Below are 24,487 nucleotides of genomic sequence, written 5' to 3' on the forward strand. Positions count from 1 at the left end.
GATAGTGGGAGATAATTTGAGAATTCTTGGAAAGCCTGAAAGCCATGGTCAAAAAAAGGGCCTAGACATCACATTGCAAGAAAACATTAAAGAAAACTGCCCTGATATCCTAGAACCAGAGGATACAATCGAAATTGAAAGAATATACCAATTACCTCTCAAAATGAAAACTACCAGGAATATTATAGCCAAATTCCAGAGTTTCCAGGTCAAGGAGAAAATATTGCAAGCAGCCAGAAAAAAACAATTCAAATATCCTGGAACCACAGTTAGGATAATGCAGGATTTGGCAGCTTCTACATTAAAGGATCAGACAACTTGGAATATGATATTCCAGAGGGGGAAAGATCTAGGATTACAACAAAGAATCACCCAAAGCTGAGTCTCAGGAGGAAAAATGGATATTTAATGAAAACAAAGGACTTTCAAGCATTCCTGATGAAAAGACCAGAGCTGAAAAAAAAAATTGACTTTCAAATACAAAACTACTATAAAAGGTAAACAGGAAAAAGATATCATAAGGGATTCAATAAGGTTAAACTGTTTACATTCCTCTATGGGAAGAGGATACTTCTAACTCCTAAGCACTTTATCATTATTAGGGCAGTTAGAAGGAGTAGACCGAGGGCACAGGTATAAGTTGACTATGATAGGATAATAACAAAAAAAACAAAGTTAAGGGATGAGAAAAGTGATATAATGGGAGAAGGGGGAAGGGAGAGTTAGAATGGGGTAAATTATCTCACATAAAAGAGGCATGAAGGAGTTTTACAGTGGAGGAGAAGATGGGGGTGGGGGTGGTGGACAATGCTTGAACCTTACTCTCATTGAACTGGATGAAAGAGGGAATAACATACATTCAGTTGGGTATAAAAATCTTTCTTACCCTACAGGGGAGTATTATAGAAAGGAAGGGAACTGATAGAAGGGAAGATAAATTGGTGGAGGTGGTGATCAGAAAAAAACGCCTTTGAGAAGGAACAGGGTAAAAGGGGAGGAGGAGGGAGAAAGAGAGAGAGACAAAGAGAAAGAAAGGAGGGAGGAGAGAGAGAGAGAAGGATAAAGAGGAGAAAATCAGAAGGAGAGAAATACACAGTTAGCGATCATAACCATGAATGTGAATGGGATGAACTCACCCATAAAATGGAAGCAGATAGCAGAGTGGATTAAAAACCAGAAGCTGACAATATGTTATCTATAAGAAATACGTTTCAAACAGAGAGACACACAGAGTAAAATTAAGTAGCTAGAGCAGAATCTATTATGCTTCAGCTAATATAGAAAAAGCAGGATAGCAATCATGACCTCAGACAAAGCAAAAGTAAAAATAGACCTAATTAAAAGAGATAAGCAAGAAAACTACATCTTGCTAAAAGGTACCATACTCAATCAAATAATCTCAATACTCAACATAAGTGCACCAAATGGTATAGAATCAAATTCTTAAAGTAAAAATTAAATGAGTTACAGGAGGAAATAGTGAAACTATGCTAATGGGGGATCTCAATTTTCTCTTCTCAGAATCAGATAAATTTAATAAAAAAATAAATAAATAAGGCAGAACTTAAGGAGATGAAAATAATTTTAGAAAAGTCAGATATAATAGACCTCTGGAAAAAAAACTGAATGGAAACAGAAAGGAATATACCTTTTTTTCAGCAGTACATGGAACCCACCTAAACGTAAATTGACTATGTATTACTTCACAACCAGCTGCAGAAAAGCAGAATTATTAAATGCATCCTTTTCAGATCATGATGCAATAAAAATTATATTCAATAATGGACCATGGAAGGGTAGATTAAAAATTAATTGGAAACTAATGATGATCAGCTGTGAGACTTATCTACTTCAATAAATACAACAATCCATGATAATTCCAAAGGACTCATGATGAAAAATGCTATCCATCTCCAGGGAGACAACTGATGAACAGTGAGTACAGATTGAAGGATAATTTTTTTACTTTATTTTTCCTGGTGTTTTTTTTTGTCTGTTTTCTTTTGCAACATGACTAACATCAAAATATGTTTATGTGACCACAAGAATATTATGTATTGTATATCTTTTCTTCTCAATGGGTGGGGAAGGGAATAGAGGGAAGGAAAAAATTTGGAACTGAAATTTTTTTTAATTTAAAATTTTAAAAAATGTTTAAAATTCCCTAAGAATTCATGGGAATCAGACTTTCTATAAACAAAGTACCTGTCTCTCCTAAATAACTTTTTTTTTTTACTGACTCCTTTCGTTTTTATATCCCAGTCATTTCTGGATATATCTCCTCCTCTCTCCCTCTATAAACACACACATACACACATAGCTTCATTCCACCTTTGAAGACAGAAAAACAATTAAGCAAAACCAACCAACTCAGAAAGAGCAATTGACAGGGTATGCAGCATCCTGCTCCCTCATCCCCAATCTTCCTTCAAAAGGAGCAAGGGATGTTTCATCATCTTTTCAACTCAACAACCTTTAGACACATGCACTAATATTCACAACCTCTCAGAGCCATGTCTGGAGACACAGGATTACAAAGGAGTTTGCTAACTCTCCCCTGAAAGAATGGAGAGCTTGCTTTTATCTGAGCCCCTAGGCCCACCACTGGCTTTTCCTATGCCTGTTATACTTCATTTGGCCTTTAAACCCCTAGACCAATGCCAGACACAAGATGAGAGATGGACCTGTTAAGAAAACAGGTCTTCAAACACAATACTAGAATGTAAGATACCTGCTGCTTGACTTCCTAGAAGGTTTCTGAGGTATTTCTCTAGGGAATCTCTTGGAATTTCCATTGTCTTCCTCACAGGGCAGGTGTTTGGAACAGTCTTCAGCAAAGGAAAACCCAGGAAGGTTTCTAGCTCTTTTAAGGCATTTTCTGCATCAATGACCTGTGTTAAAAAAAAAAAAAAAGACTTTAGCATTTACCAACCATCAACCCTAACCCTGTTCCTGCCAGCCATTCTGTAAGTTCTAGATAATGGTTTTTTTTCGAAGGTAAAAGGCACACATTCAACTGAGGCAAAGGAACAGACAGACTTCCCACTTCCAATAAGCCTCTAATTGTACACAGTGGGTCCAGAAAAGACAACACTTCCTAGCACTGAGAGGTCACAAAGGAGGATGCTTCTGATTTCTGCTCAGAGCGTCCCCTGTTGTGGCTGTCAGATGACAAAGCAAGGACTCATGGGTTTTCTTCTCAACACATCAGAGCTCAAAGGGGACATCAGGGGCCATCTAGTATGGCCCACACAAGACAAGGAACTCCCTACAGGGAGTGACCCAGCCTCTACAGGAAGAAGGGAACCCACTCTGTGGGCTCAGGCAACTGGTTCCATGTCTCAAAGGTGACGGAGATATCATGACTCAATTAGGCCCTTTGTGCTTTTTCCTTACTCCTTGTTCTACCCTCTGAGATAAAGCTGAATACATCAGATTCTTCCTCATGCAAGACTGGAGATGCAAGAGAGTTACCATGACCCCTCTGAGTCTCCTCTTCTCCAGAATAAGCATCCCAAGGGCCTTCAAACAATTCTCATGTGTCATGGGCGCAAGGTCCCTCTGGACTTTGAATTCTCTGCAGCTACTCAATGTCTGTCCTAGAGTGTGATGCCCAGAACTAAACATGGCATACCCCAAAGTGGCACAAGCAGGGCAGAGGACAGCAGAAGGCATTCTCCTTTGTGACCACACATCACACTGCCGACCACCAACCTCCAATCAAACCATCAGACTTTGTTCTGCCGTCTTGTGCCTCTTCCACTGGTCCTTGGGAAGCTGTGAGACTTAAAAGTGACTCTTCCTATGATTTTCTCAAATTACCCTCTAAGGGGGAGTGGGATTTGGAGTCAGCAAGACCAGAGTTCAAATCTTACCTCAAGACACTTATTTGCTGTTGTAACCCTGGGCTACCCCATAACCCTGTCTGCCTCGGTTTATAAAACAGGGGGAATACTAATTACCTCACAGGGTTGTCATAAGGCTCAAATGAGATATTTGTAAAGCCCTTAGCTAGTGCCTAGAACATAAGTAGGTGCTTAATAATGCTTGTTCCCTTCTCTTCGTCCCTTCCCTAGCTGCCTCTGAATGACTCACCTCACCTCTCATGCTTAGTTTCCTCATCTGTAAGATGGGGATAACACCAGCACTCACCTTACAGGGTTGTTGTGAGGCTCAAGTGAGAGAACATGTATAAAGTGCTTTGTAAACCTTAAAATGCCCTAGAAATGCCAGGTGCTGTTGTTATTTGCTATTATATAGTATATCCAATCATATATTATGCATCTAATTATATATAATATCATATTATATATTATGAAATGCACAGAAGGTCTGCCCAGCACCTCTAACAGTACCTAGCACATACACAGTGGGTGTTTAATAAATGCTCATTGGCTGATTGATTCTATACCTTTATAGTGTGAATACCAAGCTGGGCAGCTGCTTTTAAATTATGTCCGAGGTCGTCAAGAAAGATGGATTCTGCAGGCTCCACCTGCAGCCGCTGCAAGCATATTTTATAAATACGGGGGTCCGGCTTGCAGATCCCTTCAAGACAGGATTCAACAACCTAAAAGGGACATGGGAGACACAGATAAACATTCAGAAAACCAGCCATGTGGCTCTTCACCATGAAGATTAGCACATTTGCTGAAATGGAGACAATTTTTGTACAATGTGACAGACAAGGCCCGCTTAGGCTGAAGGATTTGGGAACACTGAGCTATACTCCTATGAAACCCCCAAGCTGAGCAGGGTTTCTTCCTAGCTAACAGCTCTCAATAACCCCTGTTATTAGGAGAAACCATCAGAAAGGAGACCCACGATGTGCCAGGGGCCCACTTTTGTCTCAAAAGGCCCCAAATGAATGACCTGTTCCATTGTGTTGCTTGCTAAGTGCTCTTGGAACTGTAGAATTATGGTGACAGGAAAGACACCCAGGGCCCAGAGGTACAGGCCTTGGAGACAAGGTTAGAAACCATAATTAGGGTTTCTCCCTCATAGTCTGCTGTGATCCTGAGCTACTGGAGTGAACCTCATTAAGAGTCCCAGAGAAATGGTAGGGCAGAGTAACAAACAAGGTATAGGAGGTTTGGCCTTCCAATGCTCCACCTGCAGCAGAGAGAAGCACCGATTTCCCCCAAAATGCCTGCTGGGCATGCTGCCCCTCACCTGGTTTGCTTGAATGGGACCAAATGAAGTCTTCGGATGGCTCTGCACATCCAGAGTCACAGACTCAGACTCTAAGGCACAAAAGTTCTAACAAAGTTGGGTTTATGTTTTGTGATGCAACACAAAATATTTCCGAGTGAATTCACGATCAAATTATTGGAGTGAGGCTTAAAAAAGCTTTATCCTATGTTGTGCTTTGGGTTTATAGTACAATAGTTTGGGTGGTTTTTTTTTGTTTTTAATGGAACTATGGTGACAATCTGCAGCATCTCCCTAATATCTCCAGAATAAAACACAAACCCCTTTGTTAAGCTTTTAAGTCTTGACCAGGCCCCTTCTTCCCTTTCCAGCCTTGTCACATATCACCTTCCCTTCATGTACATATTCTACAGTTCAGCCACACTGGCTCACTTGTGGTTCTTGACATTCTCATCTCCACACCTTTGCCCATGCTGGGTCTCAGCCAGGAATGCACACCCTCCTCACTTCCATGCCCTGGAAGCTCTGGCTTCCTTCAAAATTCAAACACTGGCTTCTACCTGAAGCCTTTCCTGCCCCCTCCTATTCCTACCAAGTGCTAGTGCTTTCGCTCTCAAACTCTGTGGTATCATCTACAGATCCTGTACATTCTAACATTATAAACTATGTAGCAGGTACAACAGACACGTACTGGGCGTGTCTGTGGAGACTTTTATCTTTGTCACCTCATCAGTCAGCACGGTGCCCAGCACATAGTAGGCACTTAACATATGCTCCTTGATTAATGGAGGAGCCTGAAACACTGAACCCTCTACGCTAAGAAGAAAAAGAAATGGTACATACACTATCACCCATCTAGCTGTGATGGGACCTCCAGCCTCATGCAGGGCTCTGGATGAAGTGTGATGTGGCCTTAGTCTCAGTGTTTCCCAGCATAATCCTTGGATGACCAATATTTGGGGACCAGGTCTATGATTTCCATGGTATTGGGGACTTGAGATAAGGAAACTCCCTTTGCCCAGGCACTGCATCTTACAGCTTCAGGGCTCTTCCTGTGGCCCAACAACAGTGACCTGCCCAGGATCACACAGAAAGCATGGGTCAAAAGTGGGACTTGATCCCAGGTCTTCCTGGCTGACTCTTGACTCTCTAGTCACTATGCTACACTGCCTCTAGGAAGATATGGAAAGTTTAGTTAATTTATAAACTATATTAAAATATATCCTCTTGGATGGGAATTATAACAGTGAAAAGGATGTAGTAAAGATGATTTGCCCTGAGATTTAACCCATCCCTACCCTATCCCCTCCTTTTCATCCTAAGCTCTCTAGGTTCTGATACTGACTTGAGAATTCAAGTATGGACAGAACCTTTGAAGGTACCAGGATAACAGTGCTCTATTTATTGCAGTTCTGGAAAACTGAACTTCTTCTCTTGGGGAATGTGGGAGCGTGAGTGAGTGAGGGTGTGTGTGTGTGTGTGTGTGTGTGTGTGTGTGTGTGTGTGTGTGTGTGTGTGTGTGTGTGTGTGTGTGTGTGTGTATGTGTGTGTGTGTGTGTATGTATGTAGGGAGTGTCTACTAGAAAATGGACCTTATACAGCTACAGGAACCCCTAAAATCAAAACTCTGAGGCTCCCTTAGAATAGAGCAAACTCCCTGGATGAGTGTTAGAACAACCGTAGTCCAGGTCCTGAGGACTAGCCCTTGCTAAGCAATGAAGTCAGGAGTCCTGGAGTCAGGAAGACATGAGTTCAAATTCAGCTCAGATGCTTAGTAGCTGCGTGACCCATAATTCAGTTAACATTGGTTCACCTTAGTTTCTTCAGCTGTAAAATGGGGATAATAATAGCACCTACCTCCCAGGATTGCTGTGCAGACTAAATGGGATAATATTTGTAAAGCAATTTGTAAACCTCATATCCCTTATTTAATTGCTATCATCATCATCACCACAAGTCATCCTGGAATGGCAGAACAACAGAACTAGCCTCTAAGAGCAGTATCTTAGGTGACCCGGTATTCACCTCTCTACCTGGTCATCTCAAACTCTGAATGAGCCACATCAGGAGAGCCGCCCCTTCTAAATATCACCACAAGTCAATAAGACCTCTCGTCAGGAATCTCCAGCTGCCTACTGGACATCTGGAACAGGATATCCCACAGGAACCTTAAACACAACATGTCTAAAACTGAACCCATTATCTTTCCCTCAAACTCTCCCCATCTGCTACCTTCCTCATTATTGTAGAAAGCAATACCATCCTCCCAGTCCCTTAGGCTCCCAACCTGGGAGTCATCCTGGACTCTTCACTATCACTCACTGCCCAAGCTGATGCCAAGGCATGTCCATTTAGCCTCTGCAGTCTCTCTCAAATACAGCCCCTTCTCACCTCTGACACAGTCCGCCCCCTAGTGCAGACCTTCACCACCTCACACCAAGACTATTGTAATTGCCTGCTGGGAGGTCTGCCTGCCTCAAATCTCTCCCCACTCCAATCCATTCTCCATTTAGCCACCACAATGATTTTCCTAAAATGCAGGTCTGACCACAACACACCCCTGCTCAATAAACTCCAGCTGCTCCCTATCATCTCCAAGAGCAAATAAAACATGCTCTGTTTGGCCTTCAAAGCCCTTCCTTACCTGTCTCCTACGATGCTTCCAGTCTTCACACCTTAACTCTCCAACCCATCCTCTTCCATACAGTGCCACCAGCCTCCTGGGCAAAAACACTTCATCTCCAAACTGGGACATCTTCCTGCCTGTCCTCATGCCTGGAATGCTCTCCCTCCTTGTCTCTGCCTCCTGGCTTCCTGCAAGTCTGACTGTCTACCCCTATTACACTATAAGCAACTTGAGAACAAGGACTCATCTTGCCTCTCTTTGTACTTAGGCCAGTGCTGGGCACATAGTAGGTGCTTCATAAACACTTGCTGATGACCTGACAGATACTACTCAGAAGCTAACACCTTAAGTCGAGGTATTTCCCCTTCCCGGTGACACACTCCCTGAGACAGCCAGATCCAGCTGTGCTGCTCAGAGACAGCTGGGGCTTCCTGAGCGTCATAAATCAGTCCTTCACCCTGTGTACCTGTGTTTCTGGAGTGGCCTCCAGGTGGTTCTTGCCCATTATTTCTGACAACATAGACCCCTCCCTTCTTTGAAATCCTTCAATGTCTGCAGGTCTTGATTTGGCTTTTACTCAGGTCTTCTGACCCGACATTCATCAGTCCATAGTCAATAAACATGTATTGAGCACCTACTATATGCTAAGGCACTGCACTACGCTCTTTCCATGGCACCTTGCACCAAGGACAATGGGACAGAAAGCAGGCCTTCTGGACAGAAGGGGGTTTGCTTCTACACTATTATTTGACTCTTTCAGGAATATGTGTCTATGCCTCACCAAGCTGTACGTTCACACGTTAGCTTTCTGCCTGCACTCCTCTTTTACTCTGGAATCTCCCTTTCACCTGGTCCCTTTCTCTCCACTCACGCAGCCATGGCCCAAGCTCAGGCTTTTGCCCTCTCTTTCCTGGGTATTAGAATAGTCTCCTCCTCACTAGACCCCCCTCTCCCAGGTTCTCACTTTTCCAATCCATCCTCCAACATGGCTGCCAAATAATCTTCCTACAGCAGAGTCTGACTCTGCCTCTCCCCCGTTACCTCCCTATAGCCTCTAGGTCAAAGCACCAACTGCTCAGCTTGGCATCTGAAGCCCCTCCTCAGCTGGCCCCTACCATTCTTCCAGAGAGATCCCATCGCACTGGCCTCCACTTCCCAAGGACTGGTCTATCTGCTGCTTCCTGAACCTGGCATCTCATTTGCTACCTGTGTGTCTGGAAGGTAATCCCTCACTCTGTCTGTGGAATCCTTAGCCTCCCTAAGGCTTAGCTCACAAGTCACCTCCTAACTGAAGCCTTTTCCAATGGCCCAGGTCGCTCCTGCTTCTGTCTCCATGCCCCGGCTATAGCTAACAGTCACTTTCCTCTCCCCTCCACCTCATAGGCCCCTGTTTCCTTCAAAAGTCTTCAAGGGATAGACACCTTCTAGGGAAGCCTGTCCCAATCCCTGCCCCCACCCTGCTCTTCCCAGCCCTCCCCAGCTGACTTAGTATTCATGTAAGATATAGTGTAGTTCTGACTATGTCTGTACCTCCTACCTCCCTGGAGAAAGGGGAAGCCCCTTGAGGGCAGGGCCTATTTCATTCCTTGTCATTGTAGCCCTAGCTCTCAGGGCTACCTGGCCCAAGGGAACAAGTGCTCAGTGAATGCTTATTGGCTAGCAATGAATGGATTCTATGGTGCTTAGTAGGGACTCATAACTATCTGTGCAATTGAATTCTATTCCTGACCCATTTTTCCAAAGCTTAAATAAAAGGCTTTGCAGAGAGAATAATCTTCTAGCAAAGAAGATGGACACTCAAGTGAGCAAAGTTGTGGCCAGCCTGAGTACTCTGGAAAGTGGTCACAGAATGGCAGAGGAATAGAGCTGGCCTTAAGAGAGAGAGAGTGGGACCAGGGCTCCCATCAGGGCTCCCATGAGGAAAGGGTGGGGGCTGCTGATGTGAAGGCCAGAGTGGAGCCTCTCACTACAGAGTTTCCAGAACTGAGGCCTCTCTAGCCACTCTCTGAGGTCCATGCTCAGTTATCAAACCCTCTAGTGTTTGACCTTGGGAAGAGTACATTGACTTTGTCAAGACTTTGCCTTGGCCGAGTTCCTCCGTCAGAAAGCACTGGCTCCATCCAAAGCCTGCCAGAATGAGGTATCTCAGCTAGGGCTTTGAGAGAAGGGGGGAGGGGTCCAATTTCTACTCTATTTTTAATCCAGCTGCCTTACCACATCAAATTGTTTCCGGTCCAGGGGCAAAAAGCTCTCCCCACTGGGGAGATAGAAATTATTACTAAGAACTGCAGTCTTCAGGCCTCCTGCCCGGATTCGATTTATTGCTTCTGTCATCACCGAAAACTGCTTCGCAGCTTGTCTACTGGTCAGCAGAGAAAAAAACGAGTCGACTGGAACCGGCGCCTTTATCTAAGAAATAATGAGATTAAAAAAAACCTAGCAATCAGCAGCAGCAGCAGTAATGGCAAAAAACCTTCCCTAGTCCAGGAAAAGGCCCCTGATCATTATTACCTGGTGGCCATGGCGTAGGCCAATTACAACTACCCAAGGGAATCATCCCCCTTAGAACTTTGCCTGAATTTTGCACTGCAGTTACTGTAAACTCCTATTTATTCTGAATGGCTGGGGGGAAAGATACTCAGTTTTACCAAATAATATAGGACAAGGGTGGGGAATCTGCAGCCTCAAGGCCACATGTCGCCTTGTAGGTCTTCGGATGTGGCCTTCTGACTGAGTCCAAATTTTACAGAACAAATCCTTTTATTAAGGGCCACATGTGGCCTCGAGGCGGCAGGTTCCCCACCCTCGGTATAGGAGTTCTTTTCCTACTACTATATGACCAAGTTTCAAAAATTAGAAGACAACTGAAAACACTCCAGCTCAGATTTCCCTTCTGCTGACCCTGGGCCAGTCACAGCACCACTCAGTGCCCTGGGGGACTCTTTGAGACCCTAAGTCACAGAGAAGGCAAAATTCTGCCTTAAGCAGGGGGTTGCCCCACTGAGGGCTTCCTACACTAATACATTCACAGGTCTTATCCAAAAAAATACATTCAACTCAGAAAATGCAGGGCTAATAAACAGCTACAGTGTAATTTTTCTGCTGTTCGTGATTATCATCACAGCCCAGATGCAGACGGAGGAAGGCTGGAGCCGGGGCTAAGTCTGGGCTGCCGCAATCTGGAAGGAGCTTTATTTTTAAAATCCCTGCTGTCAGCTGCTTTCCTGCGCAGGTCTCTCCTTTCCATAAAAATTGTGTAAGGATTATAGAGAAGAAGGATCAGCTTGCTCGAGTTCTTTTGTTTGAATTCTGGGGATGGGAATTTACGGTGTCTGTGCCAAAAGGACCATCCCATGGAGGTTCTGATGTCAGGAGGCAATGGGGAAGGGTGGACAGAGTGTGGCTGTGGGAGCCTGATGAGACCCAAGTATGAATCCTATCTCTGACCCATACTACCTAGGTGACCTGGGGCAAGTCAAGTACTCTCCCTGAGCTGAAGTTTCTTCATCTGTAAAATGGGGATAAAAAAAGCTACCTCATAATGTTCTTGTGATGGAGACAGATAGAAAGATGAGCAGACAGATAAAGAGATAGAGATATAAAGAGATGGATGGATGGATGGATGGACAGATAGACAGACAAATGAATGGACAGATGGATGGATGGATGGATAGATGACAGATGTGATTATATTTCTATATCTACATAATACTGATACTATACGTATATATGCACGTAATTATATGTATGTAATGTATATATGTATGTAATTATATCTATTATATCTAAATCTATCTAATGCTGACACTATACAGTCTAGTACTTGGCAAACCTTTGCATAGACTATGGGCAGGTCAGCTCTCAGGAGCTGAAGTACAGAGTATGATTGGTCCCCTCTGCACTGACACATTCCCTTACCAGACCAATGGAACAACTGAGGCTAGAAGGGAACAGGAGATGGGACAAAAGGAGTCCCAAAATGGAGCCATTTTCATCAAAGTCCTATGCAGGTAAAGGCTTGGATGTCTCTACCTGCAGCACTGTTGGTTCCCGTCAAAGAAACAGCCCTTCCTATCCCTGCCACACCCTGCAGCTCTGAGCGGTCCCCACATCTCAGGCCTTCTCTCCTCCCTTTCTACCCTCCCCCTCTCTCAGTAACCTCATCAGCTCCTACAGGTTTGATGATCATCTCTGTGCAGATGACTCCCAGACATCTACATCTGGGCCCTGAGCTTGCTGTCCTAAGCTTCTGTCCCATATCACCAGTTCCCTACAGCACATTCAAACTGGATGTCCCTGCATTCAAACTGTAGCCAAAGCTGAACTCATCATCTTGGCCCCTAGGCTCACTACTTCCTGTGTCCAAGGCAGCAGCAACATCCAGCCTCCCAGGCTCATTTCCAGCATTGTCCAGTCCTCCAGTCTGCTGCCATTATCTCCACAATCTGTCTCTCACATCTGACCCTTTCTCTCCCCTAATTCAGGATCTCTTCACCTCTTGTTGAGATTCCTGAAACAGCCTCCAACTCAGACTCCCTGCCTCCAGTTCAACCTATGTGGTGCAGCCAGGCTGGTCTGACCATGGGGCTGCCCTCCTCAATCTAATCCAGGATCAAATGTAAATTCCTCTGTTTAGCTTTAAAAATCCTTTGTCACCTCACTCCAACTGATCTTTGCAGCCTCGTTGGGCAGTTACTCCCCTTCCCGCCATCTTTGATCCAGTCAAATAGGTCGCCCACAACAGTCACTCTCTTGTTTCCCCATCCCTCACACCTGGAGGGCCTTCCCTCCTTACCCCTGCCTCAGAGCCTAAGCACTGTCTTCTGCAAAAAGCCTTTCCATATCCCCCAACTGTTAGGGCCCAAATGTATGTGTGTGTGTGTGTATGTGTGTGGAGAGAGAGACAGAGAGAGAAGAGGATAGGGAAGGAGAGAGAGGGAAAAAAAGAGAGATAAAGGAGGGAGAGGAGAAAAGAGAGAAGGAAGGAAGGAGGGAGGGAGAGAGACAGAGGGAGGAAGGAGAGAGGAGAGATCTGTAGGGCTTCACTTTACCTTTATGCTGCACGTATTTATACGGGCTTGATCCCATTAGACTGTCAGCTCATTGTGAGAAGGGAGTATTCTGTTTTTTGAACCTGTATCCTGCTGCCTTAGCCACTCCATGTTGATAGATGAGTTGATTTGAACACATTTTGGTTCAACTAGCCATGCAGATAGGCCTTGGGCCTAAGGCCAACAATTGCTAGTAGGTCGTCAGTAAAGAATATTTATTTTCATTTGCTTTTCATGTCTAAAGATGTACCCTACTCAAATCTTTCATTTTCCAGGTTAGTGAAATCCAGAGAGGGAGTGACTTGCTCATGGTCACACAAGTAGTAAAAGGCAGAACTAGGATTTGAACTCAATTCCTCTGACTCCAGGTCCAGCAGCCATTCCACGGCACCATACAAAATAGGAAACACACCAAAACTAGGTTTTCGAAGGAATGTTAGAGACCACCTAGTCCAGTGGATGATGCAGTGGGAGGTGCAGGGGATTAGAGCGCTGGGTCTGGAGACAGAGAGACCTGAGTTCAAATCCAGGCTCCAAAGTTTTTCAGACCTGTGACCTTGGTCAAGTCACTTTAATTCTGTTTTCTCAACTGAAAAATAGGGATAATAATAGCCCCTGCTTCCCAGGGTTGTTGTGAGGGTCAATGAAGTAATATTTGTAACAGTGCCTGACACATAATAGACACCATATAAATGTGTATTCCCCCTTCTTTTACAAAATGTGGCCCATGGACTGCTAGAGGTATTTCAGGAGGTCCATGGAGTCAAAACTGCTTTCATAATAATACTAAAAATATAATAATAATACTAAGACTATATTTTTATTTCAAATCAGCAAATATTGATAGATGTAACCTGCATAAACTCCCTCTTTTGGTGGAGGGTGTGGGGGTGTCTTCAATCATTTTTAAGAACATGAAGGGATCCTAAAACCAAAAAGTCTGAGTATCACTGATATCTTCTGACATCCTCATATTAAAGACGAGGAAACAGGACCCAAAAAGGTTAAGTTGTCACACTGGGAGTAAAAAGCAACAGAATTTGAACCCAGGTCCCCTAATTCCAATCCAACCCTCTACCATGCTATGCTGTTTGCAAAGTTGGATCAAAGGCAGCTTAATGAGTGAGCATACCAGACCCCCATGAAAACAAGCACCAGGGGAAAATCTGCTCCCTTCACTCACCATCTTGGAGCACTGTGTCCCAAACTCTTGTAAAAATTCCTCCACCATCATCTCTCCTCTCATGAATCTCATCCAGGGCCCCTTCTCTCCACCAGTGATGAGGGCCTTGAGGATTGTTCCAGAAGGGATACAATTCTGCACCTCCCAAGCTAGAGAAAGCAGAAAAGCCCCATGGGGCAACCACAGCCCAAAATGAGGATGTCTAGTTCCATGGTTCTATCTGAAACAGCGGCAGAGCAACTGGGGCCAGGAATCCCAGGGAAGCTGGGGTCAAACAAAGTCATTTGGTCCCATCCCTGCCTAGTGCCTGCTTCCCTTGAATGTGGAAGGAGATCATATAGGATCCTCCCAGATATGGTCAGGGATAAGACTGCTAAGTTCATAGACACCTGGGACACCAAGTGAGGAAACTGCAGACAGGGACAGTGATAGGCCCAGAGGACTCTCTTCGAGTGAGTCATTAGGCGAGCCCTAAGAACGGCCCTGAGCATCCCACTGGACTCCCTGATGCATGCCTGTCAGCCTCAGATCCTAGGAGCCTCCAGGAATACGCCTGTCTAAAACAGGGGTGAAGAACCTCTTCACTTAATCAACTTGACAATAAACTTCTCTGGCAGATGGTAACTAAGTCCAGGACCTCTGCAAACCTGATGGTTGTGGGGACATTCTGCTCATGCCTCCTCAGTCTACTTGTTTCTAGTTATATTATTTTCTGTAGCAGTTATAGGATTTCTAGCTAGAAGGGATCTTAGGGACCATCTTGTCCCACCCCTGGAGGTGGCTGGAGGGGAAGTAATTTGGCTAGGGTTGCATGAGCAAACCCAGACCCTCTGACTCCAAATCTCAAGCTTCTTCTCTACCTCTCTGTCTGTCTTTATGTCTGTTGGTTTGTCATTCTTTAGTTTCCTTCACCCCCAAACAGGAGGCCATGTGGAGCTGTGGAAAGAACACCAAGCTTGGCATCAGAGGACCTGGGTTTGAATCCAGACTCAGCCTGGGTGACTGTGGGAAGGTTCTGTGACCTCTCGGGTCTCAGTTTCCAAAATGAGGAGGTTGCACTGGAGGGTCGCTGGGATCTATTCTTACTCAATGGTCCCATGAGTACTAACACCCCCTACTGCCTTTATGAGGGGAGATGGAGAATAAAGCAGACCAGATGCCCTCACCCCCTAAAAGTCAGATGCTCCCTTCAGAAGCACTGAGGCTACCCGCCCATTAAAGAACGAAGTGCCTACCCTGAGCTTCCCCAGAGAAGACTGCTCCTGAAGGGGTCTCCTTCTCCAGGAGTGTGTATGAGTGTGTGTGGGAGTATGTGTGAGGGTGTATATGTGTGTAAGTGTATTGTGCATGCAGATGTGTGCATGTGCATAAGTGTATATGTGCACGTGAGTGTATGTGTATATGTATGTGAATGTGCATTGTGCATGTGTGTGCATGTGTGTGTGTGTGTATGCATGTGTGTGTGTTAGAGGGGGATCACTGGGGCTGGATAGCAGGAGCCTGTGCTGGGCACCCTCTGAACAGCGGCACACACTGCCGTGCTCATCCTGGCACCACTTTCCTCAAAGGCACCAGGTCTTTTACTGTTCTCTTCTGCCAGTCAGCCACTAGGGCAGAAATCCCTTGGAAGCCTCTTCACACAGGGACTGATGGCACCTCTATCTTTGTTTCAAAGCTGTTATGATCGCATTGAGAGAGGCGCTCTGCAGCAGTGGATGCAGGAATCCATCTGTTTATCAATGAGTGTTGGTTAAGTGCTTAGTACATGTGACGGGCACTGGGTGAGGAAGGCCACAGTTCAAGTACCCCTCTGACAAAGAATGGCTCAGGCTGTACCCCCCAAGTCACCGAGCCCAATGCCAGGCACATGGCAGGTGCTTCGTAAATGCACACGGACTTACTTCTCAGTGCACCAGACACCCCTTGGGGCTTTAAGCTACAGAAAAGTTATCTGTCTGTACAGGAGGAGAGAGTTTCTGCCTCACAAGCTCCCCATACCAATGATATCACTGGTTTAGACTTAAAAAAAAAAACCAAGGAAAAACAGTCCTTAAAGGCAGTTTTCTTACAGCAAATACTCCGTTAAGTAGTGCTCCAATGCAGTCAGCTAGTGACATAGAGCACTGGGCCTGAGGTCAGGAAGACCTGAGTTCAAATCCAGTTTCAGACATTTACTAAGTTTGTGACCCTGGGCAAGTCTCTTAATCTCTGTCTGTCTCAGTTTCCTCATCTGTGAAATGGGGATGACAATGCTCTGAGATAATAATTGTAAAGCACTTAGCACAGTGTCTGGCATATGGTAGGAGCTATATAAATGTTAGCTACTACTACTACTACTACTACTACTACTACCACTACTACCACTACTACTACTATTATTATCATTTTGAAGCAGGCCCTCAGGACTTTGGAGTCAATCACATAAAGCTAAAACATGTCCCTCTAGGATCCTAGCTCTCACAGCTAGGTGCATACTAGAGGGAATCTATTGCAACCTCCTCATTTGTTGGATAGTAAAGAGGAGCCCAGCCAGGAGAGTGGACCTGCAGAAGGTTTGCACACAGGCAAGTGGCAGAGGATGGATCCCAACCCCCAGACCCTGCTCTCTTTCCTCTGCACCACTGTAGTGGACAGAGTACCAGCCCTGAAGGCAAGAGGATTGGAAGTCAAATGTGGACTCAGACGCCTCTATCACAAGAGAATGGCTTTCTATTGGCTGGTACTCAACCTCATCCTCAGGGTCCTGGCAAGAGATATAACCTCATGGAGCTCACCTGCAGCCACTGAGGATGGAGAGGGAATAAGCACCCCACCCATGTCAAATATCACAGCTTTGTAGGAGCCTCGTCCGGAGTGTTTCCATCGAGGTGGGGGCTGGGCCCGGATCTGGGTCAGCTTGGGTCGGGCAGATCTCCAGGCCCACAGGACGGGAGAGCATTGGAAAAGCCTTATGAAGCCCATGAGGAGACTGGAGCTATTCAAGAGGGAAGAATGAGAGAAGCATAGTTCAGCTGGTTTGGTTTGGCTGCTACCATGTTACTGAGAAGATGCAGGCTAGATGTAAGGTCTTCTCCCAGCAGTTACTCAGACCCTCCCCCCAAGTTCCAAGTGGTCAGAGGATCATCCCTCTGGAGCTAACAGAGCTCTTCCTCCCAGGCTCCACTCTCCCGGCTTTCTTCCAGATTCAGCCTGAATTCCATCATCTGCAGGAAGCTTTCTCTTTCCAGCTGCCACTGCCTCCCTCTTCGGTCCATTCACCTTGCCTATATCCTGAGTGCCCTTTAAGGAGAGAGACTGCTTTCGCCTTTCTTAGACTTAACAGTACCTGGCACAGGCTTAATAAATGCTTGTGGACTGACTTTACTGACTCTTTGTGCCTCAATTTACTTCTTGTGAAATGGGGATAACAAGATCTAATTCTTACTTTTTCAGTTTACTTTGTATACAGTTTCTATTGACTCATCTATATTCTCTCAGTAGAATGTAAGGACAGGGACTGTCTCATTTTTGTCTTGAAATACAGAGGAGGCAGAAAGGGAAAGAGAAATGAAAGGGAATGCATTATTTGATTCAAGAAAACTACATTGATCAATCAATAATAATTAATAACAGCTATGTAAAATAGTTAATATACATTATCTCTATTATATATAATATAGGCTAGCTAACATTTATATAGTACCTACTATGTGTCAGGCACTGGGCTAAGTGCTACGGATATAGAAAGTGTCTGCCCTCAGGGAGTTTAGAGTCGATCACAGGTGACAACAAATAAGATAATAAAGCTATGTAAGTGTGTACAAAACACATTTCACCTCTTCCTGTGCCTTGCATGCCCTCCCTTTGTTCTTCATTCTCACCAAAGACCCCTTGGTTCTTTCTAAGCCATTTACCCCTACTACTTAAAGAAGCTTATTTATTGAATGAGTGTATCTCACTCAAAGTGAGAATGAAATAAGACCTTAGCCTGAAAGGGCAAGGGTCTCCCATTGCATCCTGGGCCATCTCTAGCCATCCTGATGAATATTAGGCCACTGGACCAAGATGGCTCAGGAGAAGAAAGTGGGGTTGGTGACCTTACACTGCCCTCCCTCACTCAAATCAAGTCATATCATCATCTTGATGGCATGGTCCTCTTTGAGAATGAAGGACAAACACAATAAAAATCCCTACCCTGGCTACGTTTTTCTCCCTCCCTCATCTTGACCCCTTCAATGAACTAGTCCAACTGGCCACCGTCTTCTCTTGAGTCCCTTATTCCCTCACTGAATGGGCGATCTTGTACTGCCAAGCCTCCTCTATCTAGCACTCCCACTAGCCAATGTCTTCACTCCTACTCTTGTGTGCCAAAGGAAGCTGGACAAAATCCCAACACTATGCTGATGGGGTCTACTTCAAATGCATGTAACATAATCACACTTGATCCCTCACTCCAGCAACACTTCCCTAACCAGAGTGGGAGGAGCCAAGATGGCAGAGTAGAAAGACACACATATGCTAGCTCCGAACCCACAGCCCATAAAATATCTGTAAAGAAGAACTCCCAACAAATTCTGGAGCAGCAGAAGCCACAGAACAACGGAGCGGACGAGATTTCTGTTCCAGAGAGACCTGAAAACCTGACGTGAAAGGTCCGTCACTCACTGGACCCAGAGCAGAGGCCAACCCTGCCTTGGCTGTGCAGCACCCAGAGGAGCCAATCCGAGCAGGCTTCAGGGACAGAATCTCCAGTGACCATGCAGGTTCCTCCACCCACAGGTGACAAGGGTCGGTGAGCGGGTCTCTTTGGCTGGTCGAGGGGAGTGGTGTGTCCCCATAACTTGGGCCCCCTCGGGAGGCAGCAGCAGGGGCAACAGCAGATAGGGGCTCCCAGAGCAGGCAGGAGCTCAGATCCATTGTTGAATGTCTCTGCATAAACCCCCTGAGGGAACTAAGCCCCAAGTGGTGGCCCTGCCCCCACCTGAGCACCTGAACTTAATCTCACACTGAATAGCAGCCCCACCCCCACCAAAAGGCCTGAGGCTGGGAAGCAGCATTTGAATCTCAGACCCCAAGCACTGGCTGGGAGGATCTGGAGGCCTGGTGGGTGTGGAAAGAAAATTCAGAAGTCAAGTCACTGGCTGGGAAAATGCCCAGAAAAGGGAAAAAAAATAAGACTATAGAAGGTTACTTTCTTGGTGAACAGATAATTCCTCCCTTCCTTTCTGATGAGGAAGAACAATGCTTACCATCAGGGAAAGACAAAGAAGTCAAGGCTTCTGTATCCCACACATCCAAAATAAATATACCATGGGCTCAGGCCATGGAAGAGCTCAAAAAGGATTTTGAAAATCAAGTAAAAGAGGTGGAGGAAAAACTGGGAAGAGAAATGAGAGAGATGAAAGAAAAGCAGGTCCACACCTTGCTAAAGGAGACCCAAAAAAATGCTGAAGAAAATAACACCTTTAAAAATAGGCTAACTCAATTGGCAAAAGAGGTTCAAAAAGCCAATGAGGAGAAGAATGCTTTCAAAAGCAGAATTAACCAAATGGAAAAGGAGGTTCAAAAGATCACTGAAGAAAATAGTTCTTTCAAAATTAGCATGGAACAGATGGAGGTTAATGACTTTATGAGAAACCAAGAAATCACAAAACAAAACCAAAAGAATGAAAAAATGGAAGATAATGTGAAATATCTCATTGGAAAAACAACTGACCTGGAAAACAGATCCAGGAGAGACAATTTAAAAATTATGGGACTACCTGAAAGCCAGGATCAAAAAAAGAGCCTAGACATCATCTTTCATGAAATTATCAAGGAAAACTACCCTGAGATTCTAGAACCAGAGGGCAAAATAAGTACTCAAGGAATCCACAGAACACCGCCTGAAAGAGATCCAAAAAGAGAAACTCCTAGGAACACTGTGGCCACATTCCAGAGTTCCCAGGTCAAGGAGAAAATATTGCAAGCAGCTAGAAAGAAACAATTCAAGTACTGTGGAAATACAATCAGGATAACACAAGATCTAGCAGCTTCTACATGAAGGGATTGAAGGGCGTGGAATATGATATTCCAGAAGTCAAAGGAACTAGGACTAAAACCAAGAATCACCTACCCAGCAAAACTGGGTATAATACTTCAGGGGGAAAATTGGTCTTTCAATAAAATTGAGGACTTTCAAACATTCTTGATGAAAAGACCAGAGCTGAAAAGAAAATTTGACTTTCAAACACAAAAATGAAGAGAAGCATGAAAAGGTAAACAGCAAAGGGAAGTCTTAAGGGACTTACTAAAGTTGAACTGTTTACATTCCTACATGGAAAGAAAATATTTGTAACTCTTGAAACTTTTCAGTATCTGGGTAGTGGGTGGGATTACACACACACGCACACACACACACACAGACAGAGAGCACAGAGTGAATTGAATAGGATGGGATCATATCTTTAAAAAATGAAATTAAGGGGTGAAAGAGAAATACATCAGGAGGAGAAAGGGAGCAATGGAATGGGGCAAAGTAACTCTCATAAAAGAGGCAAGCAAAAGACTTTTTAGTGGAGGGAAAAAGAAGGGAGGTAAGAGAAAAACATGTTTACTCTCATCACATTCCACTAAAGGAAGGAATAAAATGCACACTCATTTTGGTATGAAAACCTATCTTACAATACAGGAAAGTGGGGGAGAAGGGGATAAGCAGGCTGGGGGGGGAGGATGGAAGGGAGGGCAATGGGAGGAGGGAGCAATTTGAAGTCAACACTTTTGGGGAGGGACAGGATCAAAAGAGAGAATAGAAGCAACGGGGGGCAGGATAGGATGGAGGGAAATATAGTTAGTCTTACACAACACGACTATTATGGAAGTCATTTGCAAAACTACACAGATATGGCCTATATTGAATTGCTTGCCTTCCAAAGGGAAAGGGTGGGGAGGGAGGGATGAGGAGAAGTTGGAACTCAAAGTTTTAGGAACAACTGTCGAGTACTATTCTTGCTACTAGAAAATAAGAAATACAGGTAAAGGGGTATAGAAAGTTATCTGGCTCTACAGGACAAAAGAGAAGATGGGGACAAGAGAAGGGAGGGATGATGGAAGAGAGGGCAGATTGGTGATAGGGGCAATTAGAATGCTCAGCATTTTGGCATGGGGGGAGGGGACAAATGGGGAGAAAATTTGGAACCCAAAATTTTGTGAAAATGAATGTTAAAAGTTAAATAAATTAATTAAAAAAAACAAAACACTTCCCTAACCAATTCATTATCCCACTCACAATGGCAGCTTTTCATCCCTTCTCCAACTTCCCATGGTTTCCCCTCCTTACTCCCTCTCCATTCAGAACCTTGCCTCTCACTGAAAAAATAGACCATTAGCAAAGAGCTCTCTCTTCTCCCCTACACCCCTAGTCATCTCATGCCCCTCAGACATCTTCCTTCAGTCTTTCTTCCTCTTCTCCTCTTCTGAAATCTCTGCAGAGGCTTCCAATCTCATCATTCAGCCCAATGTCTTACTGACCAAATAGACTGGCTTTGTCTCAATCGTCATACTTCTCGACCTCTCTTCAGTCTTTGACATGACTGTTCCTTCCCTTCTCCTTCTCCAGGTTTTTGGGACATCACTCTCTTCTGGTTTCCCTCCTGTCTATCTGACCACCCCCTTCTCCTTTAATGGTTCTTCATCCAAGTACCCTCCTAGACCATGGATGTCCTAGGAGGGTCTGAACTAGACCCTTTTCTTTTCTCCCTCTAGATTATCTCCCTCAGTGCTCTCATCAACCCATAGATTCACTCATAAGGTCTAATGCAAATTACTTTCACATGTTTATTCAGTCCTAGCTTCTCTCTTAACCTCCAGATTCAATTCTCCAACTGCCCATCAGACATCTTGAACCAAATGTCCTATAGACACCTTAAACTCATTCAAAACTGAACTCATTATCTTTTCTCCAAAATCTTCCCCTCTTCCTGACTTCCCCGTTACTGTCAAGGGTACCATCCTCCTCCCAGTCACCCAGACTGGCAACCTAGGTGCCACCCCCAACAACTCATTCTCCCTCACCCCACCATATCCCCCATGTTGCCAAATTCTGTTCATTCTGACTTTTTTTTCTTTTAGCATCTCTGGCATACTCCTGTCTCCCCTCTGATACTGTCATTACCCTGGTACATGCCCTCATCACCTCCCACATGGACTATTGCAATGGCTATTGAGTGATTTTCCTACCTCAAGTCTTTCCCCACTACTATCTATTTTCCACTCTGCTATCAAGTGTATCTGTTATAAGTAAAGAGCTGATCACATCAGCCTTTTCTGGTGGTTCCATATTGTTATTTTTTTATCCTTCGTTTTTGAAGAGAACCATGACATCAGGGAGGTGATGCTAAGACTTGCAAGTGAATTGGATTTAAGCGAGTAAGGGCTGTGCAAAGGCACCCAGCCTCACTTTCTCCTCCAGCACTACCTAAGTCCAATGGCCAGATATAAATCAGGATGACTGGAGATGGCCCCCAGCTTCCATTTTCTCCAAATCAAAAGAAGGAAAATCCTGTTTTGTTTTCAAAGCTTTTCATAACCTGTCTTCCAGTCTACTTACACCTAGTGACCCCAGTATACTCTGGCATCCAATATGGTGGCTGGGTGAGTGGTGAGAAGAGGACATACACAAGAGAAAAGGACAAGCAATAGCAGGTGTCTGGATACGTGAGGTGAGACTGAGCAATCAAGGATGGCTCTGAGCCTGGGGACTGAAAGGAAGATGGTGGCCTTGGTAGTATGAGCAAAGTCTGGAAGAACAATGGGATGGTGGGGAAAGACAGAGAACCATCTGGGGCACATTGAGCTTGAGATGCCTATGAGACATCTGACTCACAAGGTAGCAATTAATAAAGGTTTGTTGATTCTGTCAAGGTTGGATTCATGAAGGGTCGACTGCACTGGATTGACTTACTTTTATACACAAAGGGTGTTCTCTCCACCTAGCCCAGTCTATGATTCCTCCCCATTTTAGTGGGGGGAGTAAAGAAAAAATTAATCCCATTTATTAGCCCTGTTTGACAGAAAAGGAAACTGAGGCTGGGAGAGAAGTGATGCCCCTAGTGTCACACAAGGATTGATCAGCCTTTCTATATGGCGCTAGGCTAGTCCCAGGTGGCCCATACCTAGCCTTCCAGGTCAGAAGAACCCACCTAACCTTCTAAAACTGAGAATTACCTCTGTGGCCAGATGAGACAACAGAGGAAGCCTCTGCTATCCTGGCTTCTCCTACTAGAGGGACATTTCAACAAGACACTGGTAAAATTCTTCCTGCATAAAACATGCTGCAGCCATCTGATGCTTGATAGGACCGGAAGGCAGGAGAGCCTGAACCTGGCTCTGGCACCAACTGACTGTGGGACCTCGGGCAGGTCCCTTCTCTCTGAGCCAGTTTTACCAGCTGCAAAATGAGATGGTGACTCAATGGCCCCCGAGTCCCTTCCAGCTCAGACATTCTTTGTTTATACCCTAGGCTTGTCAAGGGAGAGAGACAGCAAGAAGATATGGCAGAGTGCCTGGCCCACAGTGGTGCTTCATGTCTACTGAATAACTCATTGACTTTTTGACTGACTTTATAACTCCAGGGCCTCAGTTTTCTCAGCAGTCAAACAGGCACAACGACACCTGTAGTAGATTCCTTCTAGAATCACTGGGAGATCAAAGGAGGTGAAAACGATGTCAAGCACTTTGCAAACACCTCAGTCAGTGCAATGTGCTGGGGACTGTTTCTGTGTCCTTTGTACATGCCAGGGCACAGAGTAGGCACTTAATAAGTGCTTGCTGCCTTGATTCAGGTGCCCCCCCCTCCAGGCAACTAGGCAGAATAATGTTGTCCAAAGGTTGCTAGACTTGAGGATACTGAGGCTTGGAGGGATAGGATTGGAATCCAAATCCAGGCCAGAGGCCCTCAGACACCCTACAATCTCAGGGGCAGGGCTCTAAGGCCCATCTGGTCCAACTCCCCCATTTTGCAGGTGAGGAAACTGAGGCCCAGGAAGGAGCCAGTGTTGCTTAGGATCATAGGAGGAGGAAGGGGCCGAGGTAGGATTTGAACCCAGATCCTAAGACTCAGAAACCAACGCTCTTTGTACTGGGCAGGCCACCTGAAGTCCTGGAAACTGACTAGTTTAGGGACAGGAGGAAAGCCCCCAGCATAAGCCCCGCCCCCAGAGCTCCGGCCCCGCCCCTCTCGTGTTCTAACCCCGCCCTCGCCAGTCGGGTCCCCTAACGCTTCTAACGGCGGCCCGTTGGCGCACGCCCCACGAGCTTCCCCCCACCCCCAAGCCCTCGAGAGGGAGGGAGGGAGGGGAGAGGAGGGGGACTTTTCAGGAGCTGGGGGAGGGGAGAGGGAGTGGAGGACAGAGCAGGGAGTGAGTGCGTGCTCACCTTCTCCGAGCGTTCTGCTCACGTGACCGCCCCTCCCCTCCGCCCCGCCTCCGCTCCAGGCCCCGCCCCCTCACGTCACGTGGC

General features: G+C 45.4%; 1 protein-coding gene across 3 annotated transcripts in view; it reads right to left on the bottom strand.

Annotated features, from left to right (window-relative positions):
- The window catches only part of ACAD10 (acyl-CoA dehydrogenase family member 10), a 60,029-nt gene extending 35,574 nt beyond the window's left edge, over positions 1-24,455 (bottom strand). Inside the window, exons 1-6 of one of the 3 annotated variants that reach the window (XM_072600436.1) lie at positions 24,404-24,455; positions 16,786-16,985; positions 14,012-14,160; positions 9,992-10,186; positions 4,412-4,570; positions 2,732-2,891 (exon numbers count right to left, since the gene is read on the bottom strand). In XM_072600436.1, the coding sequence (XP_072456537.1) occupies positions 2,732-2,891; positions 4,412-4,570; positions 9,992-10,186; positions 14,012-14,160; positions 16,786-16,972 (850 nt within the window). In that variant the 5' untranslated portion in view covers positions 16,973-16,985; positions 24,404-24,455. Of the gene's footprint in view, positions 1-2,731; positions 2,892-4,411; positions 4,571-5,994; positions 6,225-9,991; positions 10,187-14,011; positions 14,161-16,785; positions 16,986-17,435; positions 17,525-24,403 lie in introns of those variants that run through there. The other 2 variants (XM_072600437.1, XM_072600438.1) reach the window with 2 other exon arrangements.
- Between the last annotated feature and the right edge of the window lie 32 nt (positions 24,456-24,487).

Source organism: Notamacropus eugenii, chromosome 4, assembly GCF_028372415.1.
Source record: "Notamacropus eugenii isolate mMacEug1 chromosome 4, mMacEug1.pri_v2, whole genome shotgun sequence".
Classification (NCBI taxonomy): domain Eukaryota; kingdom Metazoa; phylum Chordata; class Mammalia; order Diprotodontia; family Macropodidae; genus Notamacropus; species Notamacropus eugenii.